Consider the following 20,273-nt stretch of genomic DNA (forward strand, 5'->3'; position numbering starts at 1 on the left):
TGTAAACTCAAGGCACTGCTTGGCTTCTCATGGATGCAAACGAGGCCAGGATGTGGCTAATGTTTGTTCCCAGCTTCAGTGCTTCAGGGAACAAAAACTAATAATCTCCAYTGTTAACTTCAGCCTTTATTTTATAATCTTAAACTTAGGGGGAAAAAAAAAGTTTCCCTGAGTCTCCCTGCATCCTGTTGATAAGCTAAGAACCACACACAGTTTTTTGTGTTTTAAAGAAGATGCCATTGCCAAGGCCACCACCTTAACAAAGACAGTCCCGTTCAGGGTGCTGCTGGGTGCAGAGTCCTTGACTCCTCAGGCTGGCAGCCTGCAGCACTGGCAGATAAAGGACAGGAGCTGGGAGGATAAAGAATCAGCATTATTCTACACTAGGAGGGGGGAGCCTTTTTCATGTTTTTGCAGCAAACAATGCAGCTGGGGGAAGAGGAATGTTAATTGGCAGAATCTGCTTTGTATACAACAACAAGCTAATAAAGCTGCAGTCATCCTCAAATGTCACAAGTCACAAGTCAGATAGCAGCAACTGACTTGAGTGAGTTGTGAAGGTCTTTTCCATGAGTAACTGCACATTGTCATTTCTCAGTGCCAGTCCCTCTGTCTTATCTGTATCAGACCATTCATTTCACATAAAGAATTTAGCCTTATGCCATTTTGCTGTGGCTTTGAACATGAGGAATGCATTAAGGGAAATACCAAAGTTACAAACTCACACTGTCCTTTGCAGTTAGAAAACTATGCTTTCAAACATAGAAGTGGTCTCTACTAGTTAAACCTAGAAAATATTAAAGTTGGTTTTGCAAATAAAATCAATCTTCTGGGATATTCATCTTTGTGCAGATGTAAATTCTAAACTCCTTTGGAAATTTCTTTCTTGAATTCACATTTCTTCTTTAAAACATAAGAGATCTCTTGTGAATGACAARCTTTGGTCAAAATAGTTATTAAAAATAAAAATATATCTATATCCCAAGTTTTATTTACATTTATTCCTGCCACTGCAAGAGGGTCAACACATGGAAGCATATAGCTGTGTCCATTTAAAGATCCTGTTCTGTTTCTCATATTATATAAGGTAGTTTTAGTGTAACTGAGAATAAGACCATTGTCCTATAAGTGATATGATCTTTTAAATTAACTCAGTTAAATGAACTAGTGATGTTTCTCCTTAGACAATGTAAACAGTGAACAAACAAACAAACAAYCAAAAACTTCCAAAAATGGTTGCATTTCTTTTCTATAGAAAAAAAAAAGAGTTTCAGTTCCTGACTTGGTCCCATGGAGAGTCTAGAAATGGGAATTGTGAAGTAACACATCACTCAGTGTGTTAATATGCACCAAATAGTCCTGTGTCCTGCTCCTGAGAACTGTTTTGGGCCAATACAGAAGGAAAATGTACCATCTACATCCATCAAAGGTATTCCCAGAATGAGGTACACCTTTCCTACATGGAGCCATTACACAGCTGGAATATTTCTGCCAACTAAAGTACAGGAGAGTGTATACTCACCAACTGTTCTGTATCTGGCTTGGAATCCAAAGCCTACAACGTGAGAGTCGGTGTAGAAGTTGAGCAGCATCGGTCCAAAGACACTGATCGGGGCAGGGATCTCACTGCCACACAGCGTGATGACAGGATGCGCAGCCGTGCTCTTCCCCCTGAAGATGCTGACTCCATCATAAAGACAAATTCTGCTCAGGAGAGCTGGGGCTGCATGGTCATAGAGTGCAGAAGTGTTAGCAGCAAATTTTACATGTKATTTAATGAGCAACAACTATATACGGGATAAGTATATCACTTTCCATTCCAGGGATCTCAGGATCTCATTTGCTTGCTGAAGAAGAAAATGTCAATTTTTCACATGCAGTAAAACTGAGACAGAAAAAGGCAAAGAGACCTTGTATATAAGACATCAGACTTGTCTCATTAAAYGCATCCTATGATGTGGAAAAGGTTCCAGGCCCCTTGAATTTGTGGGAATTCATAGTGGAGTGAATGCCATCTGTGAGGAGATGAGAKGGCCCAATAAAAGCATGGATCTCCTTTGCAGATAAAAGCAATGCACTTTTTGTTGCAGGCAACTAGATACCTGGAATTCTTTCCCCCTAATTCAGCACTCAGTGCAGGGAATTTTAAACCATTAAGAGTGAGATTTTTGAAAAATCAAAAAGTAGTCCATATACTAGCAGGTTTCCCAGCTCATTTATTTCTCCCTTATTTTTCTCAGACTTTGGAGCATCTAAACACAGCCTCTTCAGCTTGACTCAATGAAGAGTCAAAACAAAATTTGATCTTGTAGTGATTTTCATGAGCAATCTGTTTTAAGGGGGAAAATCAGTGCAGATATTAGTCTGAATGGGAAAAAAAAGGAGCACAGAAATGGGGAGTTTAGTATTCTATATTTTTTTCCTACTTGTTTTATGTTTCTCACTTTTGGTTAGCTTTCTGAAGGAACTAGCCATTTTCTCTGACTTCCTGTCTTACCTTCTGGACTTTCTAGCTGCCTCACTGTTTGCAAACAGATTTGACAGAGGTGAGAGGTCTCAAAAATATGAAGGTCATATAAATTTCACAGAAACACAGAATATGCTGAGTTATGACCCACAAGGATCATCAGGTCCGACTCCTGGCCCTTCACAGCACCTTTTCCAAGAGTCACATCATGTGCCTCAGAGTGTTGTCCAAACACTTCTTGAACTCTGTCAGCTTGGTGCTGTGACCACTGCCCTGGGGAGCTGTTCCAGTGCCCAACTGCCTTCTGAGTGAAGAATCGTTTTCTAATATCCAATCTAAACCTCCCCTGACACAACTTCAGGCCATTCCTTGGGGTCCTGTCACTGTTCACCAYAGAGAAGAGATCAGTGCCTGMCCCTCCTCTTCCCCTCAAAAGGAAGCTGTAACCACAAYGAGGTCTCCCCTCAGTCTCTTCCAGGCTGAWCAGACCAAGTGCCCTCAGTCACTCCTCACAAGGCTTCCCCTCAAGGCCCTTCACCATCCTCATTACTGTCCTTTGGAYACTCCCTAATAGCATCAAGTCTTTCTTATATTGGGGTGACCAAAAGGTCAGTAGCGGAATAAGAGTGCCAGAGGAATGTTCCCAAAGAAGGACAAGCTGCACTTTCAGGGCTGTGAGAGATCTACTGAGCACCACTGGCACCCTGGGAGCTTGGAGCCGTGTCACCATCTCCCTGCCCAGCTGGGAACCATATGCATGGGGAGAAGTTGGTGCTACCCAGCCTGGTACCACCAAGGAATACATGGTGGAAGCAAGAAGAGAGCAATGTGGGTTATGCAAGAAAGCTGAATTAATGTTCTCAGTGAAAAACACAGCACACACCTACTGAAAAATGTGCTTCTTTAGTTGATAAATAATAACTTCATGTTTTCTTTGTCTTCTTCATAAATTACAAGCTTAATGGAAGCTGRGGCGTCACATGTTTATTAAGTTATCATGTTTAGTGACCTGTAAGCAATAATGGGGCAGTTACCTAAACTGCAAAGGATTATCAGGGAATTATCTAAATTTAACAGAAGAGGCACTGAGCCTACTATTGTAGCAGAGTGATTCCTGCAGACTGTCCAGTCAAAACAAGCTTCTTCCAATTGTTGCAGGAAACAAGATAACTCATATTGAATAGGATTTCAAGTAGGAGTGGAGTGATAATTCTATTTCATGAGAACAACAGAATGATCTCAGCAGWCAGATGCATTTTAGATCCTCTCTGGAGGTTTAATGTTAAAAATTCCTTCTGTCTCAATGAAGACAATGTATGCTAACATGCTTTGCAATAATGCCAATACAGAAATATGGCATGGTGCTTGTCTGACTCTAGTAGGAGCAACTAAGCTGATAACAACCAGACGCCAGAGATGGCTTGATTACACTACTAATAAAATAACTGATTTAAAATATTCTTCATATCCTATCCTGTTTTTGAAGATTTGATAACATGATACATTTTTTAAATTAATAGATTTTAAAATTCAAATAAAAAAAAAAGAAAGTGAGATAAGTGCAAGTTCAAAATGGAAAAGATTTGTAAAATCAACTTATGTAATTTTCTGAAAAGATTGGAGAAAGACATGAAGTGAAACAAATTTCTCGGCAAAGCAGAGGTCCCTAATATTTATCACAAGTTGGTTTACAATGTTGCACTGGAAAAAATAGGCTGGTTGACATAGGATTGTGAGCAAAAGTCTTAATTTCTAGCTTTGAGTCTTCATTGTTTGGGCCAAAATGATTTATGACTGATGAATCCTGGCAAGACTAATGATTGTTTCATCTCTACCCTGTAATTCATTCTCTTGTTGATACTTTTCTTAATTTCTCACCAATTTAAACGCATTATTCTGTAAATAATCTCCAGTTTCAGATTCTCCTCATGGCATACTTTCAGCCTCTACAAATATTCAGCACATCATCAGCAATTCTTTTCTGTGCCTCTAATCATATAATATTAGATCTTTTCTAGATCAATTTCTGCCCCTTACACTGTAATGAAATAACTTGCATGAGTTTCCAGAGATCTGTTTTTAGCCAGATGTCAGGCCCACATCCTCTTTGAGCTGACAGGCACTTTCCATACAGCCAGCAGTTTTTCTTCATAAAACCTTGYCTACTAAGCTTTTGCTTATCCTTCTGGCATTACAGTATCCTGTGTTCTGATTCATCCATGAAGCTTCAATGAGACACCTTCTGCCTTCCGCTCCTTATCTCCACATTACCTCTGTATAATCTCATTTACAAGGACAGATGCAACTGCTCTCATGTTGGTGACCCCATAAGTTTCCAGGCACTATCTTTAAGATAAACTCTTTCCTATCCTTCCACAGAGCTATGACTCTTAYCTGAGAAATACTAACTATTTTAGCATGGATACTGTACCATTCATTCCTCTAGCCTTGACAATATTTCTTCCAATACTTCCAGAGAAATCATTTATTTGGCCTGACATTATGAACATATCCCTGTTTTTGTTTTTTTTTTTTTTTTAATTGCTGCATGCATTTACTTTCAAGGCCTTTTGTTATCTGCACATTATTTATCATCTCTTAGTACTGTTCAGCATTGATACATTGACCTTGCCTTCAAAGTTCACATGATAAGAGCTTCAGATGTCCTTATGTTACATTTTGAAATATGCCTTTGGGTTGTCTTCTTTCCACTTAGCAGAAATTGCTGTCCAGTCTCATTATTCCCCATAAAATCATTTGTTTGATATGATGWCTGCACAAAAACATTGACCAGGTCTGGGCCCTGGACTATGATCACTAATATTTATGTCCTCTTTCCATCTCTCTTTCTTTAGCCATAGATTCTGTTTCATTTAGTATTGAGGCAGAACATGTCTTTTTGTTTGAAGTCTGTAAAACTTAAAATAATGAGGTTTTGGTTCACAACAGCAGCTTCTGATAGAAATGGCAATACAATTAGTAATTACTAATGTAGWAGTATTACCTAGAAACATGCCCCTGTGAAATACATCAACTAGCTCTGTAGCATAAGTTATTGTTTTGAAAGCAAGGAATTAAAACTCTGTCTCATATATATTCTATTTCAAAATAATCTATTGCAAAACTTGTCTATTTTCTGAATTGCCTAGTAACAATTGAGAAAGCAGAGCAGACTCCAAAACAAAGCTGTGACCCTATCACAGATTGCAAAATTGCAGACATATGTTTTTTTTTAAAAAGGAGAAATGAACAAGTTAAGAAAATATTTTTCAGGTCAACAGGRTATAAATACAAAGCAGTTGTCTTGTATGGGCAGAGTACACATACTGCAGAATTCTAAAAGTAGATATTGCAGGAAGCCCACATCTATTTTCCCTATTTTCCCTTTGAGACTCTGACTTTATTGTGTATTATACTCACACTTGAAGACTATTACAGCCACTTAATAATATATTACTGTAGCTGTCTTAGAGGTGAATTTGTCAGGATGTTCATCTGAATAAATCTTATGGACAAAAAATTGAATGTGATTAATTATTTGTTAGATCATAAGTCCAACAAGAAATATAAATAAGGGTTTTTTCTAATTCTGGTGTGTGATTTGTGTAGACTTTTGATCCAAGGAGGGAGGGCATTTGGAAGACATTAATTATTGCAGAAATTTGGCCGAGATAAAAAACTCACCCTTATTTGTTTGGTTCTTAATTAAACAATCAAACACAACAATGCAAGTGGTAGTACTAGAAGCAAGTGGCAGCTTATGCAACTTCCTGAAACTGGCAAATCAAAAGAGGTTCTGTGACGGTGTTCAATTTGGCACAGGAAGAAACATCCTTCACACAGTGAGGAAATCACAGAAACTAAGCCAAACTCCATTCATGGGGTTAATCTTGCCTATGTTTTCCTGCCCAGATCTCAAGTATCTCGGGTAAGCTATTGTCTRTGGCTTCCTGCAATAGTCAATAGGCAAAGAGAGTGAGAAAGGCTTTCTGAAAGTCACTCCACCTGCACAACACATTTGGTTCTGAGTTTAAAGCACTCCTCCACCAGCAGATAAATCTAGATGAATATCTAAGTTAGATGAATATCTAAGTTAGATGCATATTTTCAGGAGCCCAAAGAGAGACAAACATTGTTCTACGTACCAAGAAGCAGACAGTTTAGATTAAATTTTGATTACAAAATCAACAAATGCAGTTTCCCCCAGTTCTCTCTTGTTTYGTTAGACACTATAATTGGTGCTAATGAATATTTAATACTTAGTATACACATGTCATGTTTGTTTGGTTCCAGATACTGACACTATATCTCTGCTGTGGGTGAACTGCCTCAGTTATTCTTAATAATCACAACAGGCATCCCATCATAACTGAAAATGTAACTACTCTAGGGCAGAGATCTGTGACCCATGAAGTCATTCCATTTTAAACAAATGTGTCACTGCACTGTAGACAATTACCTTCTGCCTTCTAATTTTCTAGAGAAGATATCTCAACCTGTCCAAATCAATGAGATATACGTGCCTGACAGGTATTATTTTACATATTCATTTCTTTACTTAACAACTATGGAAAAAAAAACCAATTAGATTTCTTTTGAGAGTCAAATAGTTAATAAATTATCTTAATTAGAAATGTATCTAAACCTTAAAAATTCAATCCAGAACATCTGTCATTGCATGGCTAAAAATTTTAAAGGCCACTCTCAGCAACAATCCCAGCAGGTGTGATGCTTCCTTCCATATGGAACAACTAGAAAAGTTTCTAACAGATGCTGCCAAACATTGTCCTGCTTTTGCAGAAGAGCTAATGGAGTTCACACTGGAAACCCTTAGGCACATGTGCTAAATATATTCCATGTGACCACTCAATAAGTTTTCACTTCTGTGATGATAGTTTGCAAGATGGTGGTTTCAATCTTCTTTATAATTTAAACCCAAGCAATTTTTTTTTTTCTGAACGGCTGAATTTTGAGATTTTATGAAAAATATTAATAAACAGCTACTGGAGAGTGTCATACTTCCTCTTTGGTAACCAGATGTCCATTAGCTCATATCCACATTTTTTTCATGTGACTAAGGAATTTTAGTTAATGTAGCCTGAGGAAGCCTAACAATAAAGGAACAAATTGCACTGGAAGAAAGAGAATATTTTTAGAATTTACTTATATGTTTATTATTATGTCTGTATCATTTACCTCTCTGCTTTAACTCTCTTGATAATAAGAGCTCAGATCCATTTATAAATTAACTGAATGCACAGGCAGAATGCAGATGAGTAAACGTACTCAAAATTGGCACCATCTGATTCAGCCTAATGTTTAATGTGTCTGCTGAATAATAGTGTCTTGTGTCAGAAGAAATTATGTAAATTCTTCAATTTACATTATTAATAAAGAATTCTCAAAGCAGTGGTGCATATTATCCAATGAAAAAAGTATTTCAGATAAAATCATAGTCAAAACAAATTTTTATCTCAGACCTAAATTAAGTCTGGACCAGAATACTTTTGAATTCAAAACWGTCTGGAAACTTGTAAAAAATTGAAAGAATCTTATTTTCTGCCTTTATTGTTGGGTCTGAAGAAAAATTCAAATCACGCAACCCAACCTAGTACCAAATTACTGAATAATCTCTTTGTCTAGTGACTTCAAGGGAACCAGATTAAGATGGCCTCAAAATATGTGATGCCACCCAAGTAATTTGGACATATTGATTCCTCTGTGTTTTTATGGSATGTCCACACATAAAAGTTTGATCTTACCAAAGTTGAGAAAGCTCTACCATTCACACCAGTGTGATCAGGATATTCTRTTTGTTATTTCTTGGCTAAATGCTGCCACATTTGACAATCACAWGAGGGATTTTTGTTCATTGATATATGCAGGGTAATCATTTTTATTGCATTTCCCATTGCTGTAGTCTTTCACCTAGTTTTGTATTTCTGTATTCTCACATCCTTGTAAAACACCCAAGTATATTTACATCTATTTTATCAGTTAAGAAACAGATGCACTAAAAAGCAAAACATCTGGCCCAAGATCAAAAAGATTGTAAGACTCAGTGGYAAAAAAATCCCCAATAAAACCCCCAGAACAAAAGAGGTAGGAACAAATACCTACATTAGCCACAGTCACTTTTATATTCCAAAAAACTGGTAAATTCCCAACATCATTGCTGCAAGGTATTCAACAGGTGAAATCTCTCTTCATTCTTCTGGAAGATTTCAGTGACCCAAAACCTAACCCTGGAAATTATCTCTACAAATGTTTGTCTGTTAAAGATTTTCAGAATGGACCGTCAATGATTTTCAGAAGACTTGTAGATTTTAAAGTAAGAAATTACACTTCATAATACATACTGAAATTATGAAGAGTCAGTTACCTTCCAAATGAAAAGTGTCAAATTGCAGGATCACCAGTGTCTGTGGCCCCTGATCTATGATATAATTGCAGTTCAGGTTATTATCATACTGCCTAGGGTAGTTTGGAGAGACAATACGACCTTCAGGGCTGGTGAAATTTACTCCACATCCTGCAAACAAATAAATAAATAAATCCCAGTTATAATCTAGGTGATAATATTATTTTGGGTTTGCAGTAACAAAACCAATAACCAACCAGGACCTCATCTGTCCTGGTGCAGAAACCAGGAATAGTAGCATATATCATGATGGCAAAAGTAGGTCTTACCTAGAGCAGTGATTTTGGGAAGTACAGGGCCTTCCCACCTACAGGGTCACACTCTTGGATAAGATCAGACCAGAGGCACTCAGCCCACTGACCAGAAAGACATAGCACTGCTGTTCTTGTGGGAGCCTGCACATTTCAAAATCTTGTAGTACATACAAATGTACCTCAATTGGAGAGGGGGTTATTGGGGCACAGCAGCAGTTCAGCCTTATTTGAAAATGCCAACGTTACTCCAAGCAGTGCTATTCTTGTTTCATGCCTGACATCCAGGAGAAAGMAGTCTGCTGTTGGGCCATCTCGGGGTTGCTTTGCTATATGCAGAGGCAGGAAAGGTTTGCCACCCAGAACAGCTCATTTTCACAGGGCAACTTTGCATCCTAAAGACTTGCATGGCCTTTTTTTCTCCTTTTTTTTTTTTTTTTTTTTTTTTTTAAGATAAAAGCTTAAAAGAATGCAGTGCACAGTGAAATGCTGGTGTAAGATTAGAACAGGCATTTGAAGCCTGCTTCCATGACAAGATTGTTAGATGTTACTGACAGCAGTAGTGCAAAAAACAAAATTGGCTTCAATTCAGAATTCTGTGYGCTTCACTAGTGTTTCCCTATAAGCATTTAACTTGTTTCAATCTGAATTTAATTTAATTTAATCTGAATCCCATGAAGGGCAAGTGATTTCCTTTGGCAAAAAAAACCCAAGCAACCAACAGCAGCTGAGCACTACCTTTTCTACTTCTGGTAGGTTTGACCATCACAAAGTACATGCATGGCATGGTTAAAGAAATAGCTTTTTTAAGAAAATTAAAGCTTTAGCTTCCATGCAGTTTAACTATGAATTCTTGAAATTAAAGCTTATTCATTCTTTTCAGCACACTGAAAAGACAAAGGTGGCTGAGAATAACTACGAAGTTAGAGGTACATCTTGGGCAAGCCCGAAAGTGGAGTTCCAAAACTTGCGTCCAGTATGGAAACTCTTGGTTATAAATCTGGGCAGAGGCTTCAATACTTCATTGGATCAGGGTCTGAATTACTACACAAAGGTCAAACTAATCCCAAATGGACAGAGCAGCCATCTGGCTTTAATATTACTTACTGCTTACGAAAGATGCGGAGAAACCTGGCGCAGGAGCATCCTGAGACTGAAATACTGTAGTTATCACATTGTTTGGAGCAACAACAGGATCAGGAGCTGAACTTCCACATCCTGTGGCTAACAGAGCTGCTGCCTCTTCATTATTTCCTCTCCACACCTGGCAAGTCCAGATTGGAAATGGTTTAGTGATTTCAAAGCCTAAGCAGTTTGTGGGAACCCACCAGGAATTATATATGCAATTTTTCCTTCAACAGACTCAGGGCAGGATTCATCTGACTGAATCTAAGAGATGTAAATGGCAGCTAATCACTACAGTCAGTGGAGACAAAAAGACTCCTTCAAGGAGTGAATCACAGTGAATAACTTAGGTTCCCAGGGGCCTCTGAAGGGCATCTGGAGGTCATTTGCTTGAGCCCCTGCTGGTAACAGAGCAAACAGRGGACAAGAGAAAAACATTTTATGCATATCRTTACCTACTTCCATTTTGTCTCTGCTTATTTAACTCCATACAATCCATGAATATGCATATCTGCATATTCAAGGAATTATTACATGCAATTCTTATGCTATTCAGTAAATAAAAATCAAAGCTGGCATGCTAGGGTAATATAGAGGCATCACACCGTGAGATCTGGATCATTAACCCCAGGGTTACTAACTTTTTTTTTTTTTTTTAATTTTACATTCACTTGTTCAATGACAAGTATAAAATCAAGTAAAGAGTTAATAAAATAATAACCTTAAAAATACATATAACAAAAAAACCAAACCCATGATTTTTTAAASGATGGCTTCAACTGTACCAATACCCAAGTGAAGTTCAATCAAACCATGTATCCAAAGATGCACATGCAGTTTTAGGTTGGTATTTAAGTGAAACCCTCTTCAGGTAATTGCTTAAATATGTGCTTGAGGCTCACATTTAAAGTACTGAATTTCAAGACATATTTAAAATGAAACATAGGTATAAATGTTTGATATTTCTAAACATTTAAATATTTTCCTTAATCAGGGTGTTTATTGACAGGATTTAAAATGTCTTTTTAAATAAATAATTACTTAATAATAAAATTATTTTTGTTGATGTGTTTGAACATTGTTTTTCTGTAGTTTYTACCAAAAGTATATTAAATCATATCTGATTAAAATAATGTATTTGAAGGAAATTGAGTGGAAYGAGTAAAACCACATGAAATTATGACGTCTCTAAGCAGCCATCCTAGAAAGGACAGGGTTAGCCAAGGGTTAGTCTGTAAGTGTAAGCATATGAATCACCTCATTCATGGGACCAGGTGTTTGAGGCAATGGATTGAGGCTCAAAGGATTAATTTATACAGTCTATAGCTTGGCCAAGGTTTTGCAAAGTCACTATTGATTTTGGATTACTCTCTTTTGGCTGCTCAGTTTGGAATAAATGGAAGAAACTGACATCTTATACAGCTTTTTAGACACTTTCGTACACCTCAAATTGAATATTCAGAAAAGGAGGTGAATATCAAAAATTTCAAATCTTTATGGGGAAAATGCCAATTGACATAGTTTTGCTCACATCATTCAGGGCAGTTCAAAGTGAAATACTTTTAATAAGTGGCATTAAGACTTTCATATTAGTGACATTTTTTGTAACATTACATCAATTAATTGCTGGAGCAGATTATGAAAAGACAAATCTAATAGCTGTGTTGTTTTTGTTTTTTTTTCACAGCCTTAAAAAATGAGTGTAACTGTGATTTGTAAGTTGGTAGGTATAGATCAGATGTACAGTTGCTCAAGTTTTCCTACATGTTTTGAAATTATGTTTGCCCTTTATTTCAAGTGGGAGTTGTACTGCTGTGGAGAAAATGAGCACAAAACCTCTGAACATATGCCAAATGCCTGAGAAAAAAATGACACTGAAAAATTCAAGGCATGTCCATTCTATTCTATTGCTTTGAAAACAAAAGCTCTTGACAACATATGAAAGATCATATTTCTATCTTTGTTTCTGGAGATTAGAAAAAGAGTAGTGCAACCTGGATAGCCTAAACACTTAAAGAAGTTTGGYAGAATTATAGTGCAACATTCCTGTTTTTTTATTCACTGCAGCAATTGAAGAGGTCTTTTCTTTACACTTTTATTTTCTCATTATTTTCTGCTTCTGAAATAATAATGCCTTTTTCATATTTTTCATTTTTGGGGAAGCATGTAGGGTGATGGGACCCTGYTGGAGGTGGAACCTCAAGAACTGATGCAAATTGAAATTATACACAGGCCAGTTCACAAAGAACACTGAAAATGGACTGTAGGATACAAGGACTTTAGTTTACATTTCCCAAATTTTGTGCTTTGACATTCAAACCACAACACACGCAAAACAGGATTCTGAAATCATGACTTCTTAAAGCACTGATCTGCTGATCTAATCTCAACAATTATTTTACCTTCACATAACTGCTCTGGCAGCTTCCATTGCTATCTGGAATCTGGAAGTTACTGTGGAAGTTCAACTCCAAGTGCTTGCTTTCATGTGTAATGATGGTCCATGTGCATCTGCTGTTCATGGGGAAGTTTTGAGGCCAACGAGGAGACTTGATTGTACCATTATCTGAATGAATGATTCCACCACAGCCTGGAAAAAAACAGCAACAGATGGGAGAAATGTTCACATATTTTTGGATAATGTCAGCTTTGAATGATTGGTTGCTTCTGTGGCTGCAAAAGCAAGAGAGGAAAGCTCTGATACCCACTGAAACCTCTTTTGCCCTTCTTAATTTGCCTTCTTTCACTTCCCAGCAGGGAAATAGTCACCACTCTAGAGATCTCTATTTGTGTTTCACTTTATTTTCTTCATAAGCTGATTCTCCCTGCCAGTTCAAAGCCTTTTGCAAGGTCCATCTATGTACTCCTGGTAATTTGAAGTGAATATTGCTTTGAGAGAGTGCAGGAGTCAGGAATGCATCAAGGAGGAGATCCTCCTGAGACTGTGCAGGCTCCTCCCCACACCCCACAGCATGCACATCATGATAGACAGCTGTTCAGAAAAGCACCTAGGAAAAAACACCAACCCACTGTTATATCCATTTTTCTTCTCACTCTGCAACATGCAAATATTGCAGTTCCACATGCAAATTTATTMCAGCTACACCCATTTACCCAGGGCAAAATGGTGACTTCCCCAGCCAAGGCAGCCCTGTGGATCTCAGTGGAAGTATGGGGAGGGCTGAAAAACATGCTTTTAAAAATTGCTAACAGATTCATTTATAAAGAATAGCTGGTCATGGCTCTCTGGCAGCTCATATTTTTATACATAATAAGTTTAGTTAATCTGAAACACATTTGCAGATACCATGCCAAGAATAATTTACTAGGGCTATGCAAACAGGACTAGCAACCCCGTACTGTTTCAGATACAATGGAGTGAAAGGATGAATAAAGAGAAAAAAAAAAAGTTTGTAATATACTACTTTTTCCCCTTAACTGAAAAAAATACATAATAGCTTTTCAAGGAAGATTTTATTTTTTCATTCTTCCATGTTTGAAATGGCAATTGTATTTAGAAGGATGTGAAGCCAAGTTTTGGTCACACATACAGAATGTAAACCCAGAGTTCCTCCATGAACAAACAAGAAGAAAGCTGAAGAAAGTAAACTGAAAGTAAACAGACATATACTGAAAAGAAAGCTTTCCCAAAGAGAATACTGCCTATGCACATGGCACATGTAGGCTAGTGTCTGCTCCACCATTGAATAGTGGGCTTCATTGCACCTGAAATCTCAGGAACAACAGAGAACCATTGCAAGAATCTGCTAAAGTGTATATTCATGCAAGCACAGACTATTGATATGTTTAAGAAGACACTCCATTGACTAACTGTGTGAATACAGCTACATCATTAGTGGACAGAAAGCTGATCAGGATCAGCCAGAAGTTTTCCAGCTGGAGGTGACACTAGGAAGCATATGCCAGCTCTGTACTGAGGGAGGAAGGCACAGTGATTTCTGCCCTGCTACCATCTGCCACATCTATAYTTGCCTTTAGTCCTTTAGTGACTTCCTGAAGGGCACTGCACAAATGGTGAGCTACCTTTTTTTACCCTTTGTAATCCARGAGAATTTGTAATTCAAGAGAAGGAAGGTAGCTTTGAGAAACGTARATTCAATCCTGCATGAATACCACCTTCAAAAGTCTACCAACATCGCATCACAGTGCAAGAGTTTTAGGCTGCTGTCACATGTGCTCTTTGAGAAGTTCTGTCTGTTTTGCAACTCACTTCTTAGTTTTAAGTGTTTAAACCAAATCAAACTGTGGAACAATTGTTATTCATGAAATTAAATGTCTCACAGTCCTCAACAATAGATACCAATGCTGGGAGGGTAATAGTGATGGTGTCAGTTTACAGCCATCAAGAAACTGTCAGTAGGAGGCTTGAAAAGTACAAAACAGATCCAAATTTGAATTGTGTGATTCAACACAATTAAAAAAAGCCACAATTAAAAAAGTGGCTTCTTTCAGGGATCCTGAAGATGCTGGCATGCATTTCTTTTGTTCTTTAATACAAACTTACCTAACGATTCTGCTGTCCATGTGGCATAAAAGCCATCTCCTTGACCTGAGTGATCAGAGGTAAAGATGACAACAAGCTTGTTGGAACCAGACCGAATAGTCCCAGGTGAGGTGGTTCCACAGTATTTTCCCATGACAGGAGATCCTGGAGAGCCCCCATTCAGGATCGTAACAGAATCCCAGTTACAAAGTGAATGGTGTTCAAGGTGGAAGGCTGTAAAAGTAAGCTGCAACACACAAAGGTGACATTCAGGTGCTAAATCCAGTCACTCCAGGGGAGGGTTTAGAGCAATTCCAGACAGATTCTGGGGCCATCATGGCACAATGATTTCTGGGTACACACAGAAATCTGATCTGCCCTTCATGATGCTTTCCTGCAAGCATTGATTGGAATCTTCCACTATCAGTAACAGCAGCTACTTAGCTTGAAGACAGAAGTGGAAGAAGAATGCATAGTTTCAAAACTGGCATTATTGTGACTTAACCATATTTTGACACTAAGTATGYGCTTCAAAACAGTGTTGAATATATACAGAGGTTGAACTATTTTTCTGCACTCAACGTTTCTGTTCATGAAATACAAGCAGCTAGGCAAGCAGGAGGCCTTGGATTCTTTTTCTTCCTATTACTTTGAATCAATATACTAACAGTTGCTAAAAATAATGTTAGTTTCCATCAAAACAGAAACAGTTCCATGGTTTGCTCCTGTGGGCCTGGATGCATTGCATAAACAGACTGGGCTGGACAGGCAGCTTCTGACCCTGTCTCCTTCCCACACTGATGCCATGTATCCTTGGAGGGATATGCTCACAGGTGGGATTTCCAGTTCAAACATTTAGATTATGATCCAATAGACTCCTGAATTTGTTGATGCTAAAATATTGATGCACACTAGTTACTGCCCGGCCCTATTTCCATCAGTTTGGGGCTTTTTGAACTAGTTTCAGGAGCAGGGTCTTTGTAGAAAAGTTTAGCAAATACATAGTATTTTTTCTGTACMTTTAGTGTGTCTTCATTTCCAAATGAACCTGCCTAAGACTAAATACAAATTTAACTGTAATCATTTAAATTCAGAACTTTGCCAGCAATTGAAATTGGCAGCTTATACTGGAAAAAATTAGTCTGCTTTTATTGAATGTGCTGCTACTTAGTCTTTTAAAAACAGAAATCTGCTTTCATCTGATTAAAATTAGTTCTGTTTTAAAACAGTTCGTGGATTAAACAGAAACTTTGTGTTCYACTAAAATTATTCTGTATTCCCTGAAATAAGTATATAGACAGTGGTCAGAATATCATGTAGCAGAATAATTAGGACTGTGGGTTTGCTTTTCTAAGAAATACTTTTATAGTTGTAAGCAAGGAAAACATGATAGGGAAAYTAGTGAAAGACATTACATATGAAAATCTGCAATGTGTTTTCCCAAAATTGCTTCTCAGATCTTTTTCTGACCCAAACCACTGGGTCATGGATTGGATCTGAGCTTGAAAGAATCAGTCAAATGATTCAATGAAGTAAGTTTTGCACTGTTTGGTTATAAAGGTGCTTTAATTGRTCTGTCAGGAGGTTGACTCAAGTAAGTAGCACCTCAGGCAGACTTTTAATACTTACTGGGAAATAAGAGCGACATTTCATTGTAATTTGTACCAGAAATCATATTATGTTCCACACTAACCAGTAAAACACAACTTTCTAGTGGCTTTAAATTTTCCTGTAGAGAAGAAAAACCTTCAGCCTCATGTTTATTTTCATGATATGGAGAATATCCATGAACATCTAATAAATTGAGTTATTTCAGTTTTGTAAACATAGAAAGTCGTTGTTTAAAGGAGAAGTCAGTAYTATGTTTTGAGGTCAAATTATACTAGAATCCTTCTGCTTTACAGGAAGAACAACCTAGTTTTGTTGTATTATCTTAATTCCTTTTTTTTTAGGTAAAGTCATTTGGAAGATACTTTATTCCTCCACATTTATGATTTTCCCAATTGTCTCAAATCTGTTCCCCAAAACTCAGAATGTACTTCTCACACTGTCAGCTGTGCACACAATTGTGACATTGTTACTCACAGTGATGGTTTCACCTTCAGGGGCTTCCAACAGCCAGGAGCAGCGATTCAGATTGCTGTAAGGCTCTGGGTAGTTAGGGCTTGAGATAACTCCACTTTCACCTGACTGTACACCACCACAGGCTGAACAAAAATAAAGTAACATTTCAATACATTTTCAGAACTAAGCACTGTAATCAAGTGAAGGGAAGATCATTCAGCTTGTATTAGTATTAAAATATATTTAAGWTGTACTAATAGAGATAAACATGAACAATTAATCTGGGAAAATACAAATTTTAAAATCTTTGTCACTGAACAGTGTGTAAAAAGATGCAATGACCTAGAAACTTTGCATTTATTCTGATACTTAACATAACTCTGCAAAACCTTTGCCAGCTGACATTTGCAGCTGCTTCTTCCACCTTATCTTCCATTTATTTATCTCACTCTTARGCAAACCAGCGCCATTCTTGGACCAAGGCAGTGAAGTCAGAAAGTTTATGATGTGTATGATAAGCCCCAATGCTAAATTCAGCTGTGACAGGAAGAGTAGTTGCTCCGGCACATAAATGGCAAAGTGGTRTAATTTGCACTGATATGGCTTCAAGTGGATTTCAAAATAAGTGCAAAGGTTCAAGCAGCAGAATGCATTTCAGCTCTGCTAGTACTCCAGAGACCTGTTTGAAGTAAGTCAAACTTGGCTGGTATTACCTGTTACTTCCCTATTCCCAAGAGCAACCAGCTGTTCTGAGTGTTGCACAACATTGCAAAAACCCAAATGCAGCTTGGGGAATGACAACAATGAGGCAGAAAATAAATCTGRACGTTCAAATGCTAGCACATGCTTGCTTTAGAAGGATATAAATAGTGGCAAGCACTGTGTAGTTTTTGAGGACCTCCTTGAGAGTTGATCCCACTATCAGCATTCTCWGTATCACCAAATGATTGGCAGCATTCCCCAGAAGTGCCTCAGCCAGCCAAGGCAGCAGTCTATMAAGCCATTTACCTTCAAAAGTGTAATGGGCCAAGAATCCTTTATCTTCTATGTTTGCATCACTTGCAAAGTGTACCCAGACATGGGGGGTAGCTATGACTAGTGGCAGAGATGGTATAGCCTGACCACAGAATCTGGCTATTAGCTCTCCATCAGCATCCCCTAAATAAWGAAAGAAAAAAAATTAACACTTCTTGAGTCCTGAAAGAACTACAATAACGGAATAGCACAAACATGAAAATCATTGTGTTTGGACAAAAAAATAGAGAAGAGTATATACCACACTTAGTAACTGATTATTCATTATGGATATAAGTGGAGCGTTGCAGTTCATTGCTGGGATTTAAATCCTGACAACAAGAAAGTTCTCTCCAAAGCTATACTAATGATCCTTTCAGTACCCTGGGCTCCTTTTCTCCCCTTCCTGCCATCCCGAACACTTTCATTTTGTATGTCACATCAGACATACCAAAACCTCACTGTTCTGCCCCAAAACTACAGATTTTTTGGGGCAGAGCCGTGGAATGAGATGGCCTGAGGGCCATATCACATAGRCACCTATTGAAATTTTGTCTTTGTGACATCTTCAATAAAGCCAACGGGGATTTTGAGTTTTCTACTACATAGGGRTGAGCACTATTAATGAACAAAATGTCATCACTGTATTAATAGTGGGCATCTCCTTCCCAGGGAGCTCAACATATTGTTCTCCCTATGGCAAAAACAATGCCAGCATTTGCTGAAATCCTTAAAGCCAAAAACAAAAGCATAACACAGGCCACTGTACTTGAGTGACACTGAATGTTTGCTCATATTGGTGAGTTCTTATCCATCACATTGGCAAAAGTATCAGTTTCTGTTTATTACTGATAAATTCTCAGGAGAAAGTGTAATAGCATTCCTCATGACATCCAGGCACTGCCATTCCTAAGTTCACTTTTCTAATAATAGCAGGCTGCTGGTCCTAAAAGTCTCTGCTCAAAAGCAACTCCTAACTCTGCWCAGAGTGGCAGGCAGTTCTTGTGAAGACGGCAGTAGAGCAAGAAGGACAAATTTTGGGTGTTCTTTAAAGCCTTCTCATAGTAATTCCAAGTCACAGATTGGTTAACTTCATGTTTCTATCATATACCACCATTTGAAATGTCTTGAAGCACAAGGATGAAAAGGGATATATAATAAAATACTATAATGCAAATTACTCAGAGAAATGCTACAAAATGTATTTAAAATTAGTGAGCTGCTCAGGCAGAAGATGTTAATGATAAATTGTGTTTCAGGAAAAATTAGTAATAATTACTTTTAGCATTAGCATGTGAAACACGTTTTGTTTTTTGTACATTTTATGAGGTGTTTGACTGTGTGACAGATGTCACCCAGGTTACTCAGTCTCTACAGCAGGAAAAGTGACACCAATCACTGCTTTCATWAATGGCCAGCTGGCCAGAGACCTAGACCACTGATAAACAGAAAAAGAAAACAGAAATATTATGCTGTAACATTTCATTCAAACTGAAAGGAACAGTCTGAAAGATAAAATCAAGAGTCTTCCACAACAGCCAAAAGTTAGGGGTACGTTTCACTGTAACAATATGCTCAACTGTATTACCATGTAGAGCCTACTTGGAGTTGTATGATAATTTAATAACTGAATACCTTACCCTAAGAAATTTGAAATATTAATTTTATCTATTTAGCTTAAATATTTCTCATTGAATACATGGTCAATTCTGCTTTTTAATTTTTTATTTCAGTACCATGAATTGTGTTGGATGGGTATCACAACAGAATTTTGCACACGTCAGCTTCATTTGGTGTCTCTCAGGTAATTTCCAGTTGAAGTGGACCTTTCCCTAATTATGCATCTGCTGCATCAAGAGTCTCAAACAGCAGCTGCCTGACTTTAGTGGGTTTCTGCACTATTGCATCTCAGTGCTCATTAAATGTTTCTTGTCAGCATACACAGATGAAYGAGGGCATTCTGCTTTTGACACCTGACTGTGAAATTGGAGTTCCATTCGTAGTGCTGAAAGGAACTCTACCATTTAGATGACRAAACTGAGTAGAGCAAAGCAAGACTACACTTTCTACCCTTTTCTTTGATTGTACTGCCTGGAGGTTCACGATAAGGTGAGAGTAGTGGGAATGGATGAGTAACAGAGCAGATATATTTTATTATTTCTTTCTCTGAGTTTTCTTCCTACAATTTCCCAGCTCCACTGCATACATGGGAGAGAACTGCTASGCTACAGAGCTATGCAGGCTGTGGCTTTACACAGCACAAACTGATGCTATACAACCAAAAGCTCTGGCTCAAATGAATGCAAATAAGGATGTGACAGATTCACGCTTTCAKCCTTTTCACATGTTTCAGAACGCATTTCCTGGTAAATTAAATACTGCTCTCTCTGGGACTCACAGGTACAGCCTTTCCATGAAAAAGACAGC

At 37.8% G+C, this 20,273-nt stretch overlaps 1 protein-coding gene across 1 annotated transcript in view; it reads right to left on the reverse strand.

The window, feature by feature from the left end:
- Positions 1-20,273, reverse strand: part of CUBN (cubilin) — a 141,568-nt gene that overhangs the window by 18,420 nt on the left and 102,875 nt on the right. The window contains exons 51-57 of the mRNA XM_057383343.1: positions 17,841-17,990; positions 16,854-16,975; positions 14,790-15,015; positions 12,667-12,854; positions 10,247-10,403; positions 8,850-8,999; positions 1,523-1,723 (exon numbers count right to left, since the gene is read on the reverse strand). Of these exons, the coding sequence (XP_057239326.1) occupies positions 1,523-1,723; positions 8,850-8,999; positions 10,247-10,403; positions 12,667-12,854; positions 14,790-15,015; positions 16,854-16,975; positions 17,841-17,990 (1,194 nt within the window). The remainder of the gene's footprint in view (positions 1-1,522; positions 1,724-8,849; positions 9,000-10,246; positions 10,404-12,666; positions 12,855-14,789; positions 15,016-16,853; positions 16,976-17,840; positions 17,991-20,273) is intronic.

Source organism: Malurus melanocephalus, unplaced genomic scaffold (assembly GCF_030028575.1).
Source record: "Malurus melanocephalus ecotype Western Australia unplaced genomic scaffold, MMel_1.1 scaffold_14, whole genome shotgun sequence".
NCBI classification, from domain to species: Eukaryota; Metazoa; Chordata; class Aves; order Passeriformes; family Maluridae; genus Malurus; species Malurus melanocephalus.